We start from the raw sequence: 24,645 nt of genomic DNA on the forward strand, positions 1-24,645 counted from the left end.
ACATACTAATGTATGTCCGATCCAAGTGGACAGTTGTCCACAAGTCAGACATCAGTCTGTGGATACGAAGAGTGTATGTGGAAAGACAAGGATGCCTCAAGAGGACTCTGATTTATGGCCCTGCAGTAAGACGCAGCTTGAGGACAAGAAGATGCCGCAGATGCCCTTTATGTTAAGGGCATATTAACATAAATCCAAAGGCCCTTTTCAGGGCCACCCACATCTCTCGAAAAGAGGTAGACTTTCAATTGCCTACCCCATTTTGTTATTTTTTTTTAATTTTTTTTTTGTTTAAAAAAAACTAGAGACCCCTCCCTATTTCAATTTTCGCATGTTCCATTTTCCATAGACCCATCAGGTCGGGACCTTATTAAAATAGGGTCCCGACTGTTCCATTTTCCCTTGACGCTAGACAGTCCCATGATTTATTCCCCATGTTAAAATCCCTTGACGCTATATTGTCCCAGGGTTTTTCGTCCATGTTAAATTTACATAGACGCTATATTGTCCCAGGGTGGTTAATGTTAAATTTCCATTGACGCTATATGTTCTCAGGGGTGTTTTTAATGGTAAGTCCCATTGACGCTGTACTATCCCTATTCACTACTTACGCTCGTCCAGTTGTGTTCCTCTCTTTTTCTGTCCATCCCTTCTCTTTCCATCTCTGTCGATCAATTTCAGTATCCATCAGTTCTGGTGTTTGCTAATCTAAACAACCATGTGTTTGTCTTGTCAAAGAGATGATCGTTTATGTCGTCTTCAAAATATTTTTACAAACAGAAGACGCAATACAGTACTATGCTTGCTTTATTTCGTATACGCACCTTCCGATATCACCCTTCCTTTCCAACCTCCTCTTATGTTTGGCTGTGTTTACATCATTTAGAACATCTTTGGACTCTTCCGCGATGCGCTGACCAGTAGATGTGCGAATGATTTTGTTTTCTAATCCAAAATGATTCATAAAATTCGTCGAACAATTACATTTTATTCGACAAAGTCGCACAAGATATAAATTATTCGACTCGTTTCTACATTTGATTGGAAATTAGAACTTGTGTAAGTACTTTTACATAAATTAGTATATGGTACAGACATACAAAAAGACAGCTAGTTAGACAGTATGGAGATGAGAAATGTGCGATACAAATTCATCTTCAAGTGTTCTTAAACATGTCGTATTCAAATTATTTCGAAATGGAAAAGCAAGTTTTGTGTGTTATAAATTTAAGATCTAGTAGTACTGTAATGAAATAGTTTGTACACATCCATCGCATTCGTGAACGTGCTATATGTAAAACTTCTTGCCAGGCGTAAGAGAAATCCCGTGTCATCATGAGAAGAAAGTAAGTGTGTGTGTGTGTGTGTGTGTGTGTGTGTGTGTGTTTTCAAATCAACAAATACATTTTTCGCGATAAATTTTAAGTTACATTTTTATGATAAAACTATTATTTTTTCTTCCTATTTTCACATGATCTGTCGATCTGCTTTTGCAACGAAGACTGACAGAGTTAAGGAAAACACATAAACAGTACGGAATATGTGTGATTCTACTATGTATTTGTTGAGTTTATGTCTATAGAGAAAGTTAAGGAGTGATTTAGATCTAAACTGACATAAATAAAAAATAATCGGCTAGATTCTCTCTGTCATCTTTTCCTACGTTAATATAAGATATATTCCTACGCTAATACTGGATATATTTCATCGTGTTATACAAATCCTTGAACATTAAGCTCACTTTCAAGCACAACGCAGTACCGCCATTTTTCTCAATTCACCTCACTTACATACGCTGATTATACAAATATCACTGACTTATGGCAGAACTGGTTTGACCTAATCTGTCACAGTAAGTTCTATGTTTAACATTTAGTAAACAACTTAATCACATTTGACGACAAAGCAAGTCCGACTCAGCAATGCAGCAGCCTACCATTGTTGTGAAGGAAATAAGGGAAACAACTTCATAAAGACGCAACTGTGTCGAGTCAAAGTTCTTCAGCAAAGGTGATTTCCATGTCTGATATGCAATGGAGTTCTGTTTATTTGTTCTAGCTCACAAAGTGCTCATTTTTCTTCATGCAGGAAGAACTTATCTAGGCACACATGCTCAAGTATCACATGGCAAGATGGGAGTATATGTATGTATGTATGTATGTATGTATGTAAACTAAAATGGCTTTTAACGTGTTGGTATAAAGCAATTTTTATACCAATACAATTAACATATCAAATTGTGATCATCCCATGGCGCATTAATAAGCATATACAAACATTCTTGCAACCTCGTACTATTGATTCTAGATCAACGATGAATTTTCACTCAGTAATCATTAGTGACGTGTGAAAATAACGACAACAAGTATCAATAATCACCGTTTTCTAAATGAATTTAATACGGTACACAATTTCATCGCAATACTTTCTGCTTTTCATTCCCCCTCCCCGATCATGCATAAGGGACAAAATACGCAGAAATCTGGAGTGAAAGAGAAAAATAATTTGGGCTAGATGAAAACCTTGAAACTGAGCTTACACCAAAGTAACCTACAAGAATATGGTTGGTCGTAATGGTATGTGTACACTTTCCTTGGGATTTACAGTGTTTATATAATCAATGATACAAAGCTGCAATAGTCTGTCGCTAATATACGGTAAATTTATTGGTCACAAAGCACACATATTGTAATTTTTTTAGTGCTTTCTTGTTGTTGTTGTTGTTTAAACCTATTATAATGTTCTAAAAAGCGATAATTATTAACTAAATAAGAAAATATCCAGTGACCCTCTCTCTCTCTCTCATCAACGCAAAATAAGGGCAAAAATCACGTCAACGCGAGCGTAGAGGATTTTCGATTGGATTTGTACTTGTGTCATATTATTATGTTTCAGGATATATGAATGAAAGTTAAGTCAAACTGACGAGAGAGAGAGAGAGAGAGAGAGAGAACAATGTGTTATGGTCGGTAGGAATGTTGATTAAAGCAGAATAGTTACTTAGATCAACTACAAATATATTAAATACCTGAATTACCGCTTGCTGGTTCGCCATTTCGTTTAGATTTTATGCCACACTTATTTCTTTGCGCCGGTACGTGATTTGCTGAGCGTTTAATGTTTGTGGTGCTCTACTTCTTTCATTAACACCAATCTTCATGTTTAAATCATAAGTGAGTCTTATATTGATTTAATTAATGCGAATAAAATATAAACTCAAAAAGAAAACAATTAACATATCATTATGTAAAGGTGATTGTTAATTGTAACAAAAGGCACAGAACTACATTTTGTAGAGGACACACTCGGCAGGAATGTAATAAGTTGATTCACTTGGTCAACATACAGGTGACTGTGGTCAATCTCAGCTCCGTTCAAAGGGAAACTATGTGTATTTGTATGTAATAAGAATAATATATATATATATATATATATATATATATATATATATATATATATATATATATATATATATATATAGTATGTACACTGTATCAATGATATACCACTCGTTGTATAAGTTGTGTACGGATATATATTTCACATGTGCAAATATAGGAATAATAAATATGAAAATTATTTCACCAATAAATTTTAAAATTATAAAAGTAGGAACATATCTATGTACATCTAACTTCTTATGGTGAAACGTAAAGGTAAAGTTTATTTATCTTAATTATTGAAAAACATTAAAACCAATCATTGAAGAGTCATTTGACAAAATACCGGATATCTGTCGATCGAAAGTTTCAACGATAACTATTTGGAGTGACAAATTTATAGATTCTGTACATACAAAACATTGTTCTAATGATGCAGTTTTTGCTCTGTAGAAGATCAACTTTAATACGAAAGACTTCATATATGCCATCATCCGGTTTCTAAAGGCTATCGATTGCATGACATTCGAATACATTCGTCACAACTGTGTCATTCCTTTTCAGATCGAATGCTCCTAGTTTGGCGTCATTACACAAAATCTCATTTTGTAAACTACTATAAGCGTGCCATTAATTTACACGTGCATACAACTACATAGCATGTATCCACATCATATATGTATGTATGTATGTATGTATGTATGTATGGCCAGCAGCTAAGTTGAGAGAGAGAGAGAGAGAGAGAGAGAGAGAGAGAGAGAACTAATTCTCATCGTATTGAAAATGGAACATCTGAGACAAATATATAGTTCGCAAACAAAAATTTATTTCTTTCAATAGACATGACGTTACCAGACTGGCTGGCAACAGTGCAGAAGAAAATACAACAGATGTGTATATGAACGGCAAAAAAATGTCTCACATTATTATTGCACATGAAAAGAACAAACATGGGTGAATTTATAACTTAATTCCATATCTGTTTCATGGCCAATTGAACACTTCAACTGTCATCTTTAAGGCTGTGTTTACTTAACTCTGCAATATAAACGCGACGCTAAAACTGCCATTGATTACAATAAGTGTTATCACATCAAAGTATCATACAATATATACAAAAATAGATCAATATGACCTTACTTCTATTGGTCTCTCACTAGAGACATTTTCTGTCACTGGTAATCATGTGGAAAATAGAATATGATTCAATAAAAATAATAAAAAATATAGATTTTCCATAAAATATGGAAGTATGAACTATATGTCACGAAATTACATATAGAGGATGCAACAATAATGCTACCTGGCTCGAAAGCAACCCATTTCACTAAAATCATATAAAAAAGAAATACATTATTGAACAACGGTCTCATGCAAAACAAAAATTATATATCCCCTTCAAGTTGCCGAATGGATAGTCAGCTATCACACAGCTCTTGCATAAACAACGGACACAGTCACTTTCGTTTGCACATTCGATGCTGTTGAGTAATCGTAAGGTGCTTCAAATGATCTATTTTCGTTTATAGCAAAGCTACAAAAGTTTTTACCTTTCTATCCCTGAATGACGGGTTGGTTTTCAGTGCTCTGTGACTCGGGAGGTGGTGGTGGTGTTTGGTCGCTCTGTCCACTGGGGAAAGGTGGTTGAGTTTGACTATTCTCTCCTTGAGGGGATGGTGGTTGCGTCTGACCGTTTTCTCCCTGTGGTGTTGGTGATGGAGTCTGTCCATTCCCTTCCTGAGGGGTAGCTGATGGAGACTGACCATTCCCTTCCTGTGGGGTTGGTGATGGAGTTTTGCAGTCAGGGCGTGGTCCTTGGGAGTGATGGTTTTCGTCGTAAGGGTGTTGTGGTCGGTTTTGTCCATTTTCTCCCCGAGGACGTGGTGGTCGGGTTTCACCGTTTTCTACTTGAGGACACAGTGTTAAGGTTTGTCCAGTTTCTCCCTGAGGACGCGGTGGTCTGGTTTCTCTGTTTTCTCCTTGAGGTCGTGGTGGTCGAGTTTGACTGTTCTCATTCTCGGGTCGTTCTGGTCGTCCTTCAGGCTTGGGACGTTGTTGCTCTGGTCTTCCCTGTGTCTGGGGAGGCTGTGGCTTTCTCTTGTCAGCCTGGGGTCCGGAATTTTGTTCAGGGTCACCTGCTGGTTGTTGAGCAGGCCTGCAATAAACGCAGGACCACTGGACTACTAGTACCGCCAAAACAAAGAATGCAAGTCTCATGATGCTGTAAACAAAATGAAAATAATTTGATTACTTCTCTGGCTTTTCATGCAGATTAACATAGAAAGTGTAATTTAAATTAATTACATTACATGTGAAGGACCGGGGAAAAATTATATGTGAATGTGCTGTTCAGTCGAAAATGCAGTTTAAATGTTTCGAACACACATTTCAAGAAACAACTTTTAAAGAATAAACTTAATTGTGATTAATTGTGACAATTCATGAACAACTTGAATAGTAAAGGTATTTTTAAAAAATTAATATATTTAAAATATATTTACTCTGTGCAGTGTGGGTCTGCATCGCTCTCAGTCACCTGTGGCCTGACTCAAAATGAGGATACAAGTACTATGTGGATGGTAAGGGCGCGCGGTGCATGATTACTCATTCCTGAGGCAAGCGGCATGTTAGTATTAAGCGATTTGCATATCTCCACTGAATTTCTATTTTAGAATTATAAAGTTTATACACAATTTATAATTATAAATTGACAGCAACATACCAGAGAGGAAAATATCTTAGTAGTTTGGGATAATAGTTTTTTTAAAAATCTGCCTAGAGTCAGGTTGCAAATGTTTATGATGTCGAATGATTGGTACTCTGGCTATAAGACGACTAAATGTAACGATCTAATTAAAATAATTCCAGAAGAAAACTATAAGAGTGCGACTAACGTCATATGTGTCAGACAATAACTATCTTTGAAACTGAGTTGATAAAATACAACGTGTGAGAGTTTGGTAAATATTCTGATTTTAACAGCCAAATAATGTTAAGGATGATTTATATGTTTTCTAAGTTCGATTACAAAAAATAATAATGAAAATGTGAAAAGAAAATCAAAACTGTATCAGATAACTCACCTTTATGGTTATCTCTTTGTAGAAAATGAATTAGGCTATAACTCAGATGAGTTCCTCTCAAAGTCTGTATGTTTTTCGCGATGGGTCGCTCGGTCTTTTATAGAAACAAACTGCGTCTCATCGTGACTTCGGAAAAAAGGACAATATTTTCTATGTTGACTGAATCATTGGTTATTATAGTTTCACGTAACACATCAACACGATTCAAATAATCGGGTATGGTCGTATGGATTACTTGAATGAACCTTGGTTATTTAAATTAAGTCATGCGCTTCGAAGTTGGCTATTAGGATGGTTACGTGTGGGAAGAAGAGTAGGGGAAATAAGCTGTTGTGTTGACCGTAAAAGGGGACACTTAAGTTATTGCGTCTATACAAGGCCGACAAGATGGGGATAACAGGGGATATAATGGGCCAGGGCCAAACAACACTTTTTAATTGAAAAAAGTTTGTTTGAACAACAACTAGGACAGGCCCGGGTGTTTCTTACCCATGGACCCGTGATAGCTCTCTACGGCCCTGGCGTCAAATGGTTGGATAGAATCTGGTGAATGATTACAGTAGGAATTTTAATCAGATTTTCTAACTGCGGAGAGAGAGAGAGAGAGAGAGAGAGAGAGACTTGTACACATGTTAAAGATCTGATATTGCAACAATGTATTCGATAAATTTGAAATCTGTGTTACTACGACTGGAAACAATATACAGCTCTGTTCGTTCACCCGTAATCTTTGTAACTTGCAAACAATATTTATTTACAAACGAATAAAAACAATTACAAAATTTCTCCATCGTATGCATTTCGTAAATTTCTGGGCATTTCTTTCTGGAAAAAATTCTGCATACCACAGACAGTAAGTTGGCTAAGATTTTGTACTGATTATTTATACATGTGCACTAGGCTGTTAATGAAAACTATCAAAATAGATTGATAAATAACATTAGGAAAATACCTGATGATTAAAGGCTCGGTGTTACATAAATTGGAGATCTCAGTGAACTAATTCATCTTCAGTCTTAAATTATATGATATTCAAGTCGGACCTGTCATTTTTAAAAACCTCATATCTAAACTAGAGTAATTCGGAACAATATTCACGACATTATCAACCTATCGAAATGGACCGATGGCATAACATCACTTGTGCCAAACGGTGCGATTTCTTTCGGAAACTATCATTTAGGCCACGAATTTCTTTTCGTATTCCGTTGCAATACTTTAAGAGAGAATGTTCATTAGAATAAAAAGCAAATAAATTAATAGCCTCGGAGGACGGAGGTTGCGGGTTCGAATCATACCAAAGCCTTTTTAAAATGGTACGCACAGCTGCCTCGCTTGGCGCTCAGCATTAAGAGGTTAGTATTAGGACTGGTCGGCCTGGTGTCAGGATAATGCGACTGGGTGGGACATCATGCTACATGTCTGCGGCATGATGCCCCGGTGCTAGACATCACTATAAACTGCCACACTGCAAACATCGTAGCGCTATGACTTAAAAATTGTTAAAGCTAGGTGAAAAATCCAAATCACACTCAGATACACACACACACAAAACTTTATACGAAATCTGTTTTCCAAACTACTGATAAGTATTTATATGAAATCTGTGCTTAAAAGCATTGATAAACAACACTTATAAACACCACTTTTTTATCTCAGTGACTAGCGATACATTTGTCCAGTGAAGAAAATTGAAACTGAATCCAGAAGAAATTTCTATATAATTTATATTTATTGCACAAAAGTACTGAATATAAGACACATAAAGAACACTATATAAAATAATAATACCAATTTAAACTATTGTCTGTACGATTATTGCTTTACGTTTGCATCAAGCGAATATAATATTATTTATTTAAACTACTTTTGAGATTTAAGTGGAAAAATAACCCGCCCAGCTAACCTGGGTCACCTACCTCGTTGTTGATTCCTTGGGAAAAGAGCTTACCTCGAATTTCCTCGGTATGTAGAGTAAAGGAAGTGCTAAAAGAGCCATTATCTACCAAGACAACAAACAAAACCAGTTTTATATAATCACAGTTGTCATCCATGCTACGTGACTGATTAGCTATCAAAACCGTCAAGTGGAATATATTTACATTTTTGAAAGCAACATTCTATATTAAGGTGGCGATGATCATAACTTATTTTTGTGTTAACCCTTTCTTCAAGAAAGAAAAATGTATCTTGGAATAAAATATTTAAGATATACCAAATATTTTAGGTTCAAATGCTGATACTTATTCTAATTAGTCTAATGAGTTTTAAAAAATAACTGAAAAAAGAAAATGCAGATAACATGGTTTTTAAGTAAATAATACTCATTTTAAAATACTATAAGAAATTTAAAGTATCGGGTATCAATTTATTTCCAGTTTGTATAGCATACTATTAATATGAGAGAGAGAGAGAGAGAGAGAGAGAGAGAGAGAGGGTAGCATCAATACATAGATTTCTGATGTAGCTGTTTCTTAAACAGTTTAATCATTACTTGACACGTGACTCAGGGCATACTTGAATGTAGTGCTTGAAAACAGTAACTGACCTTACTTGAGGAATGAGCTTTATTTATGTCTGTTGTTGTTGTTGTGGGGTTTAACGCCATTTTTCAGCACACGATAGGCTATGCATGGCGGCCAGTATTAATGGTGGAGGAAGAACCCGGGAAAACCCCGGGAAGAACCACCGACCCACGAGAAGTTACTGGCAAGCTTTCTCACATACCCACATTGGCAGAGTTCTTGACTCGAACCCACGCAGACAGAGGTGAGATGGCAGTGATCAGTAGTCCACTCGGCCACTCGGGGCCCCATTTATATCTGTAAATACAACCATACTTGCTGAATGAGTTTCCTTTATTATTTGTATTTGTAAATACAAATGAAAATTATATAAAATCATCTTCGATTTTAGTGGTGTAGTTTTCTTAGCTTTTCATAAAAGTAGTTTTTCAGTTAAATAACACACACAAAATAAATAAATAAATAAATAAATAAATACGCACTTTGAAAAGACGGGTTAAATAATCTCATGCCGTTATTCACAGACGGACATCTTCAGCTATATGCGTTAATAACACGATTTGTAAACAACCCGGAGCGACATCGTTAAACTATTAAAGTCAATATCCAAAATCAGAAAAAGGCCTGATCCCAGGGGGCATTTTAGCGAGGTGAGACTGTAATCATTTACGCATGATTAGGCACACATTTTATCTTCGAGGAGTTCAAAATAGACATTTTGAACACACCCTTTGCTAAGTGTAAGGTTATTCAACTAGATAAATGTCAGGACATAGTCGTCGATGTTTTGTTGTGCAGTTCTAGGTAAATGTCGGGTCATAGTTGTCAGTGTTTTGGAGTACAGTTCTAGATAAAAGACAGGTCATAGTTGTCGATAGTTTGGGGTACAGATCTAGATAAATGTCAGGAGTAATTTTCTGTAGAAAAGCACAATTTTTTCCAAGCGGTTGATGTGTCGTCTATATAGAAAAACACAATTAAAGTCTGTATTTTCTTAGAATTTTGCACGAATACTCTAAAGCAGTGATTCCCGAAGTGGGCGGTAACGCCCCCCTGGGGGTGTTGGGATTATATAAAGAGGCGGTACGAGGCAAGAGGGCGACAGGGGGGCGTTACGAGGCAAAGGGGCGGTAGGGGCAAAAAGAAAAAAACGTGAACCTGGTGGTGGAAATACCTCATTTCGTCTTTGCTCTCACAGTCATACAGCTTCTATGCTCGCCCTTTTCATCATTTATTTTTTCTGTTTGACACGCTTTTTTGCTCGCCGTTATAAACCAGCGCTATCATTAATTAACCGCGCTGGTTTTGAATCAAAGTCAGCATAAGCCCGCGCTTGTATCAGCCGTGCTCTTTTGTGCGCACCCGTATTGACCTGTCCTACCCCTGTAATGGAATCTTCCGCGCTAGATCATTGTCCTGGTGTAGTACTTCCTGTGATGCAGGGCTGTAGAGTGTAGACTGGCTCAATACCAGACTAGCACATTGTAATATTTTTACAGTCGTTATATTTTATCATCAATTTTCGATTGGCCATGGCGACAAATGAAAAAGCAAAGAAGAAATGTAGACAATACAATGTAACTTATCTGAAATATGGATTTATACCATCACCAAAGAACTTGCAGCTGCCACTGTGTCTGGTTTGTGAAAAGGTATTTTCTAATGAATCGATGAAGCCTTCCAGACTGACTGATCATTTGAAGAAAGTACATCCTGACAAAGTAGACAAAAACTTAACTTTCTTTGAATCACTTCGCGATAAATTTCAAAGCAGGCCAACGCTGTCAAGCATGTTTTGTAATACTTCACAACAAAACACTGATGGTTTGCGTGCATCACACAACATTTCACTGTTGATTGCTAAGGCTGGCAAGCCACACACAATTGGCGAAGAACTCATTCTACCAGCGATTTGTGAAGTTCAGAATACTGTTCTGCATAAGTCTCCACACGATGTTATTAAGACGATTCCTCTAAGCAACAATTCAGTACGAAGACGCATAGATGAAATGGCTGACAATGTGGAAGATATGCAGCATACTAAGGTCATCCGAGTTTTCATTGCAACTGGATGAATCAACTATGCCAGGGAATGAATCTCGGCTTGTAGCTTATGTGCGCTTTATTAAAGATGAAAGTTTGGCTCGTGAATTGTTATTGCAAGGGAGCTGGAAGCAGACACTAAAAGGGAGTCAATATATCAAGTTGTTGATAAATTCTTCACAGAAATGGGAATTCCACTGACAAATATACTTGGTTGTGCAACTGACGGAGCACCATCGATGACTGGTCGCCACCGTGGGTTTCTTGCTTTCCTGAAAAAAAGGTGCCAAATTTATTTTCTGTTCATTGTGTCATTCATCGCCAGCATCTGGTTGCAAAAAACCTTAGTGATCGCCTGCACAAGTCATTACAAACTGTGATTACTGCAGTGAATAAGATTAAAGGTCACGCTCTCAAAGATCGACTATTCCATAAGCTCTGTGTTGAAAATGATGAAGATTTTAAATGTTTGTTATTTCATACTGAAGTTCTTTGGCTCTCCAAAGGCAACTGCCTGATGCGCTTTTACGACATTTTTGAGACTGTTGTGGAGTTTTTGCAAGACCGGGAACCCTGTCTCAGTGTGGAACTAAAACAAATTAAGCACGATGTTGCTTATTTAACATAAATTATTTCAAAGTTCAATGAGATTAATCTGCAGTTGCAAGGAAATGAGGTGACTCTTATTAAAGTCAAGTCTGTTATCTCTACGTTTATGTCAAAGTTATTCCAGCGCAATATGGGCCGTCGTGACCTATATCAATTTCCAACCCTGTCTGAGCTGAAAGATAAAGGAGAAATACAAGATTATGATCTGCGTGTGTATTGCGATCATTTGGATATGCTGAATAAAGATATGTCTGAGCGATATCAGGATCTTCTATCACTGGAAATTCCAGATTGGGTGATAAATCCATTCTCAGATATTGAGCAAGTTGGAGGAATGGAGGAAGAAGTAATTGAGCTATAAAATGACATTGAGCTCAAATCAAACTTTAAGTGTAAGAAATCGTACCAAGAGTTTTGGTTACAGAAGGACATTTCCACCCGCTTTCCAGCGTTATGGTCTGTGGTTAAGAAGCTTCTTGTTGCATTTCCATCATCGTATCTGGCAGAACGTGGCTTTAGTGTGGTCGCCCACCTTCTATCCAAGCAAAGAAATCGACTCCAAATTGTTAACTCTGGTGATTTGCGACTCGGGTTAAGTGACTTTAAACCGGACATTGGGGCAATAATCTCACGTCATCAAGCCCATCCGTCACATTAAGCAACTACTGCACTGTTAGGAACTTAAGATGAAGAATCGATTAAGTACTTGGGTTCCAGGAATCTAGTATAATATATAATCTCTTGTAGCTTCTTACATTACTTTCCGACTTTCAATTAGAATTCATGATTATTAAAACAATATGTTTTTAAAATTTGATTTGGAATAATTGTGTTTTTGTATTTTACTCCTCAGAGTTTAAAAACAGTTAATCATTCATTTTCCCGGTATATTAGTTATTTCATTCCTTACTTGTCCTCATAACCACTATGTGACTATACTAATAGGCCTATGTGATTAAATTAAAATGAAACGTTACTTCATATAATATAGGAATAGATGTAGATGGGGGCGTTGGGGGTCCGTTTCTTGAGCCAAAGGGGCGTTGGCTCTAAAAAGTTTGGGAACCACTGCTCTAAAGAAATAAAAATATATGACCTGGGATTTTTCTTATACTAAACATGGAAAGGGATCCTACAATGATACTGTTTATGATCTCGGGCTCTGAGCTAGCTACATCTCATTTAGTAAATTCGAGATTTTGGTGATTATTTGGTCAAACATGGAGTTTGGTACAAGAAAAAAAAAATCATTTTCAACCAACGATCGGCCAAAGACTAGGTAGCATAGGTCTACAAGGGTGTGGTGATAATCGGAGTTTTGTCAAATGAAAATATTAATGGCATCGTTCGGGGAATAAGAGGTGAATGGCCTTACTACTTACTGCCTCTGTAACAAATTCCAGTTTCACTATTTACCGCTTCGGTGGCCTAGTGGTTAGAGGGTCCGCCTCGGAAGCGGGAGGTCGTGGGTTCGATTCCTGGCCGAGTCATACCAAAGACTTACAAAGATTGTACTAACAGATGCATCGCTAGGCGCTCAGTATTAAGAGTTTAGTGTTAGGACTGGTCGGCCTGGTGTCAGGATAATGTGACTGGGTGGGACAACATGCTACATGTCTGCGGCATGATGTCCCTGTGCTAGACATCACTATAAACTGCCACACTACAGACATCGTAGCGATACGGCTAAAAAATTGTTAAAGCTACATTAAAAACCTTAATTACACACACACAGACACACACTGTTATGCACGTGAGGACATGCACATCAGGCAGTCTTGCAACTCTAGCGTGTGCGAGTCATTACATTGTTACACTTACTTTCAGCCTAGACCCTGTTTATAAAAATTGAACTGTCAACAATACTAAGTTGAAATTTGTAAACAGTAATTATTATAAACATGTCACGTATCTCGCCTAGTGTGCTTTGCACTATAGTCGACCAGGTCTGGCCTAGAAATTAAACCTAATACTTCTGTAAACCAGCACCCTAACTACAAACCACTAAACTATGGTGCCTCTGTTGAAACATATGATTGAGTTCAGTGTCCAAAAAGCCTTGATTGTAAGCTGGACATTTGTCCAAGCAATAACAACAACATTCTTTATAAGTACGAAATTGCACGTGACGTTTCAAAGACGACTGCACTTGTGACCTGAAGTCACACAGTGTCCCTGTTTATATACGAAGATATTAAATGACCCTGTTAGTCAGTTTTGGAATGTTAAAGGCGACACTGCCTTCTTTATCACCTGCCGTTGAAACGATGCGTGACACACGTTAACTACTAATAGCCCCGAACGGTAAGGTCGGGTTTACCGGAATGTTGTTTACGAACCTAATATCACGATTCTTGTCAATGCGGTCATTCTAAAGGGCGTCACCATACAAGAGGAGAGTAATTCAAGGGAGTTAAATGCTTTGTTTGCAAAAATTATTCTACTAGTGATATATTTAGGTAGTTTTATGGAAATGTGAAATATTTTTATAGAGAATGTTCAATTGGTATAACTAGCTATTTTACAGGCGTGGGTTCTTGCAATAAACGTTGGTTTTGTCGCGTGTACACATTGTGATATGTATTATCTATAAAGAACGGTGTTATTAATGCTTGGACAAATATCCAGCTTACAGTCAAGGCTCTTTCGACATTGAACTCAATCATATGCTTCAGCAGAGGCACCATAGCTTAGTGGTTAGTAGTTAGGGTGCTGGTTTACAGACGTATTAGGTTCGATTTCCAGGCCAGACCTTGTCGACTATAATGCAAAGCCCATTAGGCGAGATACATGACTCTCACTGCCCGGCCAAACTAATGAAAGCTGCTGGTAAAGACACATTACAAATATAGGATGTTGTTATACTTTCTATTGCAGAGGTTTGCGTCGCCCGCCACTCTCAGTATTTGGGGTTCACCCAGTATACTTAAAATCGAGATAACTGACTCTATAAGGTCTGGCGGACATCGATACGAGGTCATGTCTTTAGACTGTTCAATTTACCAATTAAATTACAGCTTTCACATTAAAATGTATTTAAAAAGCAAATTGGATTATAAGATTTCTAACGAAAACTCCCACTAATATGAAATTGAAAACTTTAACTGATACTTAATAAATATAACTGACTCGGGAATGAGAGAGAGAGAGAGAGAGAGAGACAGAGACACAAAGAGAGATTGATTAATTAATATCTTATTTCCTCCGCATTGTGAAGGGTACAATCAGTTATACAAATACAAGGATGAACAATGGAAATCTTAACGGCGACGTGAGAAAAGAGAGAGAGAGAGAGTGAAATACTAACGAATCCCCCATGAACAGTTACTGCTGCATATATATATATATATATATATATATATATATATATATATATATATATATATATATATATATATATAAGCTGGGCATCGCAATAAGCGCAGCAGCAGAGAGGGCGAACATACCTTTTGCTGAAACGTAACTTTGAAAACTAAAACCCTCATACGGAAAAAATAAAAAAAATAGGGTCAATAACACCAAACCGAAGCATCTAACTTACCGAGAATTTCTCTCCCAAAGTCTCCTTCCCAGAGTCTCTCTTGGGGTTAGTTTTTTTGTTGTTACTTTATTTTTGTCATTAGTGTTTCTTTAAAAGTATATATGTTGTCGTTTACCCGCCTGACATCTCACTGAGATCGCGCCTCCTCTGCTGCTATAATTAGATCATTATTTATATATCACTAATGACACCAGGTACGGAATCTTATACAGCTAGATTAGTCAGAGAAAGATTAGAAGCAATCAGAAAGTTTTTGCCTGTTCGTGATTCTCTTAGACAAAAATTTGAAGAAATTAAGAAGCACAAGTTGAATACGCGGAAGGTACAGCTTTTTTGTTTAAACCTAATACAAAGGTTACTAAAAGAGTTGCAGAAGCAACTGAAGGTCTTCTCCCAACGTTAGAGCAGACTGCTACAAATACTATAAAAATAGCAGAAAGAACTAAGAAAACAAAAAAAACTTTTATAAACACTTCCAACTGAAATAGATGCTGCTAGGCCACCCCCTGCAGATGAAGAAATACTTGAATGTATTGGTGAAATAAAAGAGGTTTTTGCACCAAAGCCAAAACTAAGAGAAGAAGCGGAACCAGAAGAACAACAGGTTAAGATGTTGGAAACATTTAATGATATGGCTATCAAGGCAATAGAAAGTAAAGCGGAAATAGATAAATTTGCTGCGTTTGCGGCTTCAGGTTAGAGTTTTAGAGATAGATATTTAAAGCCTGAGCATAATAAACATGTAAGTAGAGAAACCTGGTATAAATGGATATATCGGATAAGATATAAAAAAAGATTGAATCTCAAATGATGATACTGTATATCAAGTGTATTTAGATAAAATACAAAAATATCTATTAGGTGCTCAATTTTCTCGACGACAACCTTCCCATCCTCAACCTAAACAACAACTTCCTCGTCAAGAACCTTCTTTTCGACTTCCTCTACCACAGCAACAAATAAAACGACAACAAAAACAACCACAACCTCCTCAACAAAAGTCACAACCACAATCTCCTTCACGAATTCGTCGGTCACAACAAAAACCACAACCTCCTCAGCAAAAATCTAGGGCTTATAGAAATATGTTTGATAAAAAATACTATGAATTACTCAATAATCGAAGAGAGTCAGCAGGTATTGGTGCTTTTTTAAAAATAGAGAGAGATTTGTTTATAAAGGTTCTGCTGAACGGATAGAACCTCAAAAATGGATTGCTACAGTATATGCCGCCCATAAAAATCGAGATTTTTTAGATGCTACTAGTCAGGATTTTATTGACTTCAAACGACAAGCAATGATACATAGAAATGAAATATATGAAAAACTAGCTGAAGAAAAGAATATGACTGTTGAAGAACTTAAGCAGCGGTATCATGACCCTGATGAAATTTACAAGCCTAAGTCAGGCGCTACAGGAAGTGCTTTTTCTACTCAAGGAATCGGTCTTATTACTTGTCCTAATAACATTCTTTCTGACGTAGATAGATTAGAAGTTCTGATCAGAGGAAAACGGGCTGGAAATAATTCGCCGGAAATAATTAATGAAATATTTGATATTTGTCGAAGGTTATTTACTGGCGGTATTATGGATATCAATGTTTATCGTTCTCTCATTTATGACATTGCTGAAGATTATCACAGCGACTAAAAAACAACTAATTAATCAGTATGTAATTAAAAAAATGATTGTACACAATGCACAACGTGGACATATAATGGTCAGAGTAGTAAACTCAGGATTGCCAACTTACAAAGCGATTTACGGAGATGGACTAGGTGATACTGTTATGGGTTTATTTAAAAGGATGGCTCCAAAAGTAATACCGATTGTAAAACAATTAAAAATGAAAGCTATTGAGGCTGTTCGTGATAAAGATATTAACGCTAATGGTAATCTTGCCGGTAAAGCATTTTCATCGGTCAAAGAAAGAGTATCTCGATTAGTACGAAAAAACCCCACAACACAACCAGTAAAATTACCTAGTACTGCAGTTATGTCTGTAAATGTCGCTAAAGTAAAAATTAATACTGTCAGAGTTGGCTGGTGAAGCAGAAAGAAATATAACTGCAAATTTAATAGCAGGAAGTGGTCTTCGTGTTAGACGATAACAATTATAATAAAATGGTTAAATGTGTGTCCGATCCGGCGTTCGATATAGACGCATCAGTTCTCAAAGATGAATCAATAAGTGATTATCAATTGTATTCTTACGACGCAAGACAACCAGATCTACGTGGTCGAATTGAACTACAAGTTCAAGATAAAAGCATATATTTCTTACCCGCTGAAGCATTTATTGAAGTGGAAGTTAGAATTTTGCAAGATGATGGTGCAGTAGTTGTACTCGGTGATTTTCCTGGTTTTGTTAACAATGGTATTATGGGGTTGTTTGACAGCGACACATACATGATTGATGGAAGAAACATTGAATCAATTCAGAAGGACGTCGACGTTGCTACAACGATAATAGGTTTAGCAAGATATTCAGATGATTATTCAAGATCAGCCGGTACATCACAGATGTTTACTAAAGATACAAGTAATCATCCTGAACATGCAAACATAAAAATGAATGCAGTTGGGGAGGCAGTTGAATCAAGGAACGAAAATTTCAACTTAGGTTTCGCAGCACGTAGATCAGTGTTATACGGTGAATAATTTTTTTTCATGTGCAGTTCAACCATCTCATATCTTTGGATTTTGCAGAAATGTTAGAAAGTTATTTTTGGAGCTAAACATACAGTTGTACTTGTAAGAAAAGCCAGTGACAATGATGCAATCTGGCGTCCTCCTGCTGCTCACAATTGTATGGTAAGATTAACAAAACTTTCATTATGGATGCCAGTAATGACCCCATCGCTTGCTGAAGAACAAAATTACTTTCTCTTATGGAATCAGGTGGTAAATCATTGTTATCATGGTTGACAATGACAACAGATAGCGTTCAAAGTAATATTGCTGAGTTATTTACATGGCAAATAGCATCACAACAATAAGTTTCTGCGACGAGGCATATATTTATTGCTTTACAATATACTAATCGATTAAATTCACAAGAACGTAGTCATACGATATTTGACACACTTGCAGTTAGTGAAGTTTCCTTACGAATAAATGGACATCAAGAACCGTCTGAAGATATATAATTAAGTTTTCAACACAATCATGTATCATCGTTTGATGACATTTATGGGACGTGATCAAAATATAGATACCGGTTTATAAATATCGCAGTTAGATTTTAGAAATCTGTATCCGATCTATTACTTTTCACTGGAACATATTGATTAATCTAGACAATCTGTTGTTGATATTCACTTTCGAGCTCGTGTAAATCCAGTTGGTGGTGCTAATTGCAGAGCAATTGCAGTTATTCTTTAAGATAAATTAATGTTACTTCAAGGTTTGGTGGAAGAATGCGAGTTATTGAAGCTCCAGTAGAAAACATGTAATTAAATCACTAATCATATTTTAAAAAATGTCGTATAGTTACGTTAATGTCACTCTGACTTCTGGTCAGGTGAAAAAATTACAATCAAAACTTGTAAGTAAATGCGGAATAAAAATATCACTAAAAAAGATAAAATTTCTATTGGTGGACCAAACAAATTATAATTAACCAAGACTCAACTTAAACATTTACTAAGTCCTTAGAATCAAAAACCGGAGTTCAACTTCATCTTTCTCCAAGCACTATTAAAGATATAGTTAAAGTTGGTGGTATATTTCCACTTCTTTCAGCTATACCAGGGTTAACAGCCGCTGAAGCCCCAGTCATCGCAAAACAGCCGCATTCGGTGTTTTAAGCGATACTGCCGGAAAAGTTGGTAGTATGCTCGTTGATAAAATAACAAGAAAAGGATATAAAAAAGGGCAGGGGTCTAAGATTACCGGAAACCCCGTATCGGTACGGAAAAGCTCAGAGACTTCCAGGAACACTTAGCTAATTCTTCCAATGTCTAACTTTGGCAGTGTAAAATTTAGTAAATCTGATTCAGCTATTTTATAATTATCAATGTATAGTTGGCTGATACTTGTTATTGTTTTTTCCTTTTTCTTCTATATTATAACTACTGGCATTTATTATTTCGATAATAGCTTGATTAGCATATTTAAGATCTGACACAATTTGATTTAAATGTTGTATTGTTTCAATTATGTTCTTCTTTAGATCGTTATTAGGATAACCCAATATATACTTTTCAAATAATTGCTCTAATATCGAGATTTAGCGCCGACAAACTAATAAAATCACTCAATGATATTATCAATGAATATTTCCCCAAATCATTGAGTCATGGAAAAATAGCCCCAACAGCATCTCTCCTCAACACAATAATAATCCATACGGTGAAGGTCGTCATATTTAACCAGGAATCGTTAATATAACCTCAACAATCGTAGTTAATCTTCTATGCGACGTAATTGATGGCAGCTTTCAAACAGATCTTGAAAAATCAAATCAGGCTCAGCAAAGATATATTTTATATACATTTACTCAACAAGTACCGCCTGGATATTTGATTGTCTAAGAACCTATTAATCTTGTTTATCTACGATGTCATAATCCGTTATTATCAAGAATAAATTTCAAACTTACTGACCAGTCCGGACACTTAATTGATCTGCATGGAGAATTTCTTAATATAAATCTCTGCGTAAGATCTTAACAATTTTCAACCTCAGCCTGAAATCAGATTTATTTTATTCTGCATAAAATTATCCAGGAAAATCTATCAGATTTCGTAATTATTGAGGGTGAAAACCCGGCGATTCTGTAAATGATTTATCGATAAATCACTAAATTTCTTCTTATTTCTGCTTAAAAGAGCACTAAAATCAATCCAAAAACTGATTAAAAAAACATGTAAAATATCATTTTTAGGTGTGTTTTATGAAAATGCAGCGATTTATCCATAAATCTTTAGAGAATCGCTGCGGTTTTCACCCTCAAAAAGCACGAAATTTGATAGATTTTCCTTGACAAAAAATGTCTAGAATAGGTGAAAAAACGATGAATTTTGACTAATTTTCATAAAAAAATAACAAAAATCAGAATATTTCAGAAAAAATAAAATTATTATAATAAAAATATTGTCCGTAGATTTTTTGATCATACAGAGTGTTTTACAAAATTAATTAAAATGAGGAGGTATATTATATAATTTACCAACACGTGAGGTTTGTATACACGATAAGGAGGAGGTACTTGAAAACGTCATCAGAACAATGACACAGTCTCCAGTCGACACAGACCAAATTAGTGTTGATACAATTATTGATGAATACGGCAACGAAGACTTTTTATTGACGCAGGAACAATTAAATCAAATGCAGCGAGAACATATTTCTATGATCACATGTGATAGAGATCAGATTCTGAATTATGCACATTCCTGTATTAAATTTGATCAGCTTAAAAAAAAATTGTCTAATTCTGAATAAAAAATTCTAATTTCATTTATTCTAAAAATTTAAAAAATGACAAAAAATATTCTAATAGAATATTTTTTTTTTACTGATTCTCCGGTAGAATAAAAGTCAGAGGATAATTTACCACGATATAGCTGTAACTTTCATTTTCATCAGTGCCGTTGTCACTTTTACCGTGTGGTCAACATTCCAAATCATACGCAACACCAATGGTGTCGACATAGTCGTCGATACTACGATGAACGACAAACGAGCGACAACGATCATTAATTATCTCGACAATCGAAAATATATTTTTAAAGTAAAATTTGCTGTATTAGCAGAAACAGACAATTCGATTATCCGTGAAGAATCTTGTGTTGAAATATACCGATGATGCTGATCAATTACTAAATAATGGTTTTACTGTTCCATCAGTTGCGGCTCATTTTGCTTGAAAGAAAAATTCGTGGAAATCAACTCAGTTTGATTTTCTTAATGATATAATATCGAGTTCTGTCGAATATGGACACGGTGGATTATGGAACCGTAAATACGATCATAAAGATGTTATCTCGGTTGATATGGTTGCATGTTATCCTGGAAGTTTTCTTGGAATGGGAGAGTGTTCTGTATATTTTAAAAGATTCGGTCATCCCACACACGAAATGAACAGAGTATCGATAAACGGACCATTGCCAGATTGTGACCTGACTGGATTCGCCTGTATCGAATCATTCGAGTTTGCCCAAGGTCTTTATCCGATTTGTTAAGCTTGGTTTCGCAAACATTTTTCAGAAAAATGTGGGTACCAATAGTTTTATTACGATATATGCTTGATGTAAAAAAATAATGATATTTCTGACAGTACGTGAATCAATTAGATCATATCGTCCGCAGAAAGAAGATTGGTTACCATAACAAAAGAAATATTCTGACGATGAAAATCCTGATATAACAGATTACGAAAATAAAATCGCAAAAGATCTCCGCAGAAAAATAATCGGTAAATTCACCCAAGCAGGATCATATGATCATAAACGACGTTGTACAAGATTAATTATAGACGATGCTGAGTTAGATTTTATAATTGCTGATACAAGGGAAAAAAAATGCATTTATAAGTCGGAGCAATGTTAACTTATCGGACGGAACTAAATTAGGTACAATTGTGGGTTATATTGATGGTGAGTCATCGGAGTTCACTCATTTAAGATCTTCAATGCTCGTGTATGTTTCGATAAATCTATTATCGATGATAAATAGAGTTTCTGAGTTTGCTGTCACAATCGCTACAGAATCGTTTTATATCAATTAAAAATATTCAGGATTGTTGGCAAATTTGAATATCGGCAAGTATTCATCATGGGCCGAATGGAGAATAAAACAGGAAATTATACTCGATTATTCTGAATCCGCCCACGTTTCGATTAAAGATATTTATTACAAACATAATTAAATATCAAAATTGATAGCTGCACCGTCAGTGTATCATCCTGTAGCTAGACATAAAACAGTTTATCTTAATGGACCAGAAGTTACTGGTACAAAACTCGCAGTGTCAAGAGTTTGAAAAATATCTCAGTTGCGGAGGGTTATCATAGACTTTACAAAAACCACTGGCGATGTTATTGACAATGATTTAAATAAGAAAAAAATTAGTTATAAACAGTGACATAAAAAATAAGCGCGACTTTGACCTTGATGCTGAATTTATAATGATGCTGAAACAACAGCAAAATAATCATTGTGCGAGCTGTAATACCGTAATGTTTGTGAAGCAATATTCTTAATGATCCTAGACAATTTACCGTAAACAGAATTAATAGTAAGTTCGGTCATACACGCGAAAATGTAATGCTGACCTGTCTTGAATGTAACCGACGTCAAGATGCTACTTTATAAAAGTGAACGCGGTGGTAATTGTGTGTCTTCAGGAATTACTTGTAATTGTTCACGTACAAATCCACGTTGAGGAGTAGTTGAATCTAATCTGTAGATTGCAGGTCTACCCGTAGATCTTACCACGCTAGATATTTTATGTGTCGTTACACTCAGTCGCTCTTTTTTTAACCACTTTCAAGTTCACCAGGTTCATATAAATATCTGACAGTAACATTACCTAATAATGATTGTTTTGAAAAACATGTCGTTATATTGGTATATGTCTTTTAATTTGCATTAATAGGTTTCATAGAAGTTGTTCGAGTAATTTCATTATTTAATGCAGCTATCACACTTGGTAATCTTGTAACCCATTCGCGAGATCTCCTATCTTGAATTATTTCCTTTGAATATTGATATCCAAATAACCGCTCAGAAAGTGTTCGATTAAATCGTTCAACAATTGCCTGATCACGATGAAATGCAGTATGTCCTCGTCTGATTTCGACATTATGTTTTTTCATCAGAGATGATACTACACCAATGAATTCTTTGCCAAGATCAACTTATAATAGTTGTGGCCATCGCAATGGTCCTCGTTGATAAATTCGTTCAAAAGCAGAAGAAACTTCAGTTGCTGTTTTAGTTGATAACGGCTCTGCTTCCTTACATCTACTTGCAACATCAACGACATTTAAAGCGTATTTTTATGTAAGTGATTGACATCTACCAGTTTTAATATTACCGTGTGGTAAAAATAAAATATCTGCTTGATGAATACTAGTTTACAATTCATTGCAGATTTTATTATCAATCTAGCTAATTTCTCTGTAAAAGATAAATCTTTTATGGAATTTAATGCATGAATTAATTCCACATCTACAATATGTCTCTTTTGTAAGTCATTGATTTTATATGCAACATCGTGAATATGACACGCTTTATCAATATAATTTATAAGATATTCACCAGGTCTTGGTTGATCTTGTTTATCATGTCGAATATCAAGTCGGGTACCAGGACCGCAATAACCATATCCAGGAAGATGTTTTTCTCCTGGGTATTTAGCCCATGGTATTCCTGGTAACTTTCCTAATAAAGTAGCAATATCACCACCGATGTTACTGGTAGAAAGAAATTTATATTTACTTGTACCACATTTTATACTTTTACCTGTAAGTGCACGCTTTTTTTTTTGTTATTACTGTCGTTAACATACTCGTAGGAGTATGTGCTCTACATCGAACACAATATAGGTTCATATTATTTATTATATTTCTACAACATGGATGTCACTGATTTCTCAGCGACACGAAAGCAAGACCAGTAAAACATACTTCAGTATTACCGAATTTCATCAGAATGATTATGATAGGTCCATCTTGGCCTGGTAAAACACAATTATTACTTAATTTGATAATGAGATGGTTAAAGTGGGACAAGTTATATTTAGTTGTACCATCAGTTGATGATCAGAGATGTTATGATGTACTTAAAGACTTTAATGAAAATGCAGAATTGTTAAATGAAGATGGCGACGACATTATTAATTTTATAACTGATATTGATGAAGCAGCGTCCGTAGATGAACTAGACGGGTTTTAATAATCTCGTAGTAGGAAGATGTAATGTTGGACAAACAATCAAATTCAGCTAGACTACTTTCTAGAGGTAGGCAAACAAATACAAATATAATTTATGTCACTCAACGATACATACAAATACCAAAAGTAATTAGAGATAACTGTAATATTTTAGTTGTGTTTAATGGAGTTGATACACATACTCTGAGAAATATTCATCAGACTTGGTGCAGCGGAGATACGGACATAATTAGATTTAGAAACTTCTTTTCAAAAGCACAATCTGCTCCGCACGGATTTATAACAATAAATTTACACGATCCCAGAACAACGTATCGTGTGGTTCTTGATTAAATATTTGGTTGATAATTATACCAGCAGAGAGATCGCGAACTCAATGAGACGTCAGGCGGGTAAACAAAAACACATACAAATTTAGACCAAAAAAACCCCACTAAAGACAACGATAAAGTAACACAATAAACTAACCCTCCAGAGAGACTCTGGGAGAGGGACTCTTGGAGAGAAACTCTCTGTAAAGTCAGAGGTTTTCGTTTAGTGTCAGTGACCTTACTTTTTCA

At 35.8% G+C, this 24,645-nt stretch overlaps 2 protein-coding genes across 2 annotated transcripts in view; both read right to left on the reverse strand.

The window, feature by feature from the left end:
• The window catches only part of LOC149793139 (uncharacterized), a 233,719-nt gene that overhangs the window by 193,992 nt on the left and 15,082 nt on the right, over positions 1-24,645 (reverse strand). The window lies entirely within an intron of this gene.
• LOC149793144 (uncharacterized) lies at positions 4,218-6,782 on the reverse strand. The gene is made up of 2 exons (XM_089967063.1): positions 6,464-6,782; positions 4,218-5,601 (listed from the first exon to the last, which is right to left on the reverse strand). Exon 2 carries the CDS (start codon positions 5,595-5,597, stop codon positions 4,935-4,937), a length of 663 nt encoding a protein of 220 aa, XP_089823189.1. The 5' UTR covers positions 5,598-5,601; positions 6,464-6,782; the 3' UTR covers positions 4,218-4,934.

Source organism: Sinohyriopsis cumingii, chromosome 8, assembly GCF_028554795.1.
Source record: "Sinohyriopsis cumingii isolate HCF-2022 chromosome 8, ASM2855479v2, whole genome shotgun sequence".
In the NCBI taxonomy this organism is placed as follows: domain Eukaryota; kingdom Metazoa; phylum Mollusca; class Bivalvia; order Unionida; family Unionidae; genus Sinohyriopsis; species Sinohyriopsis cumingii.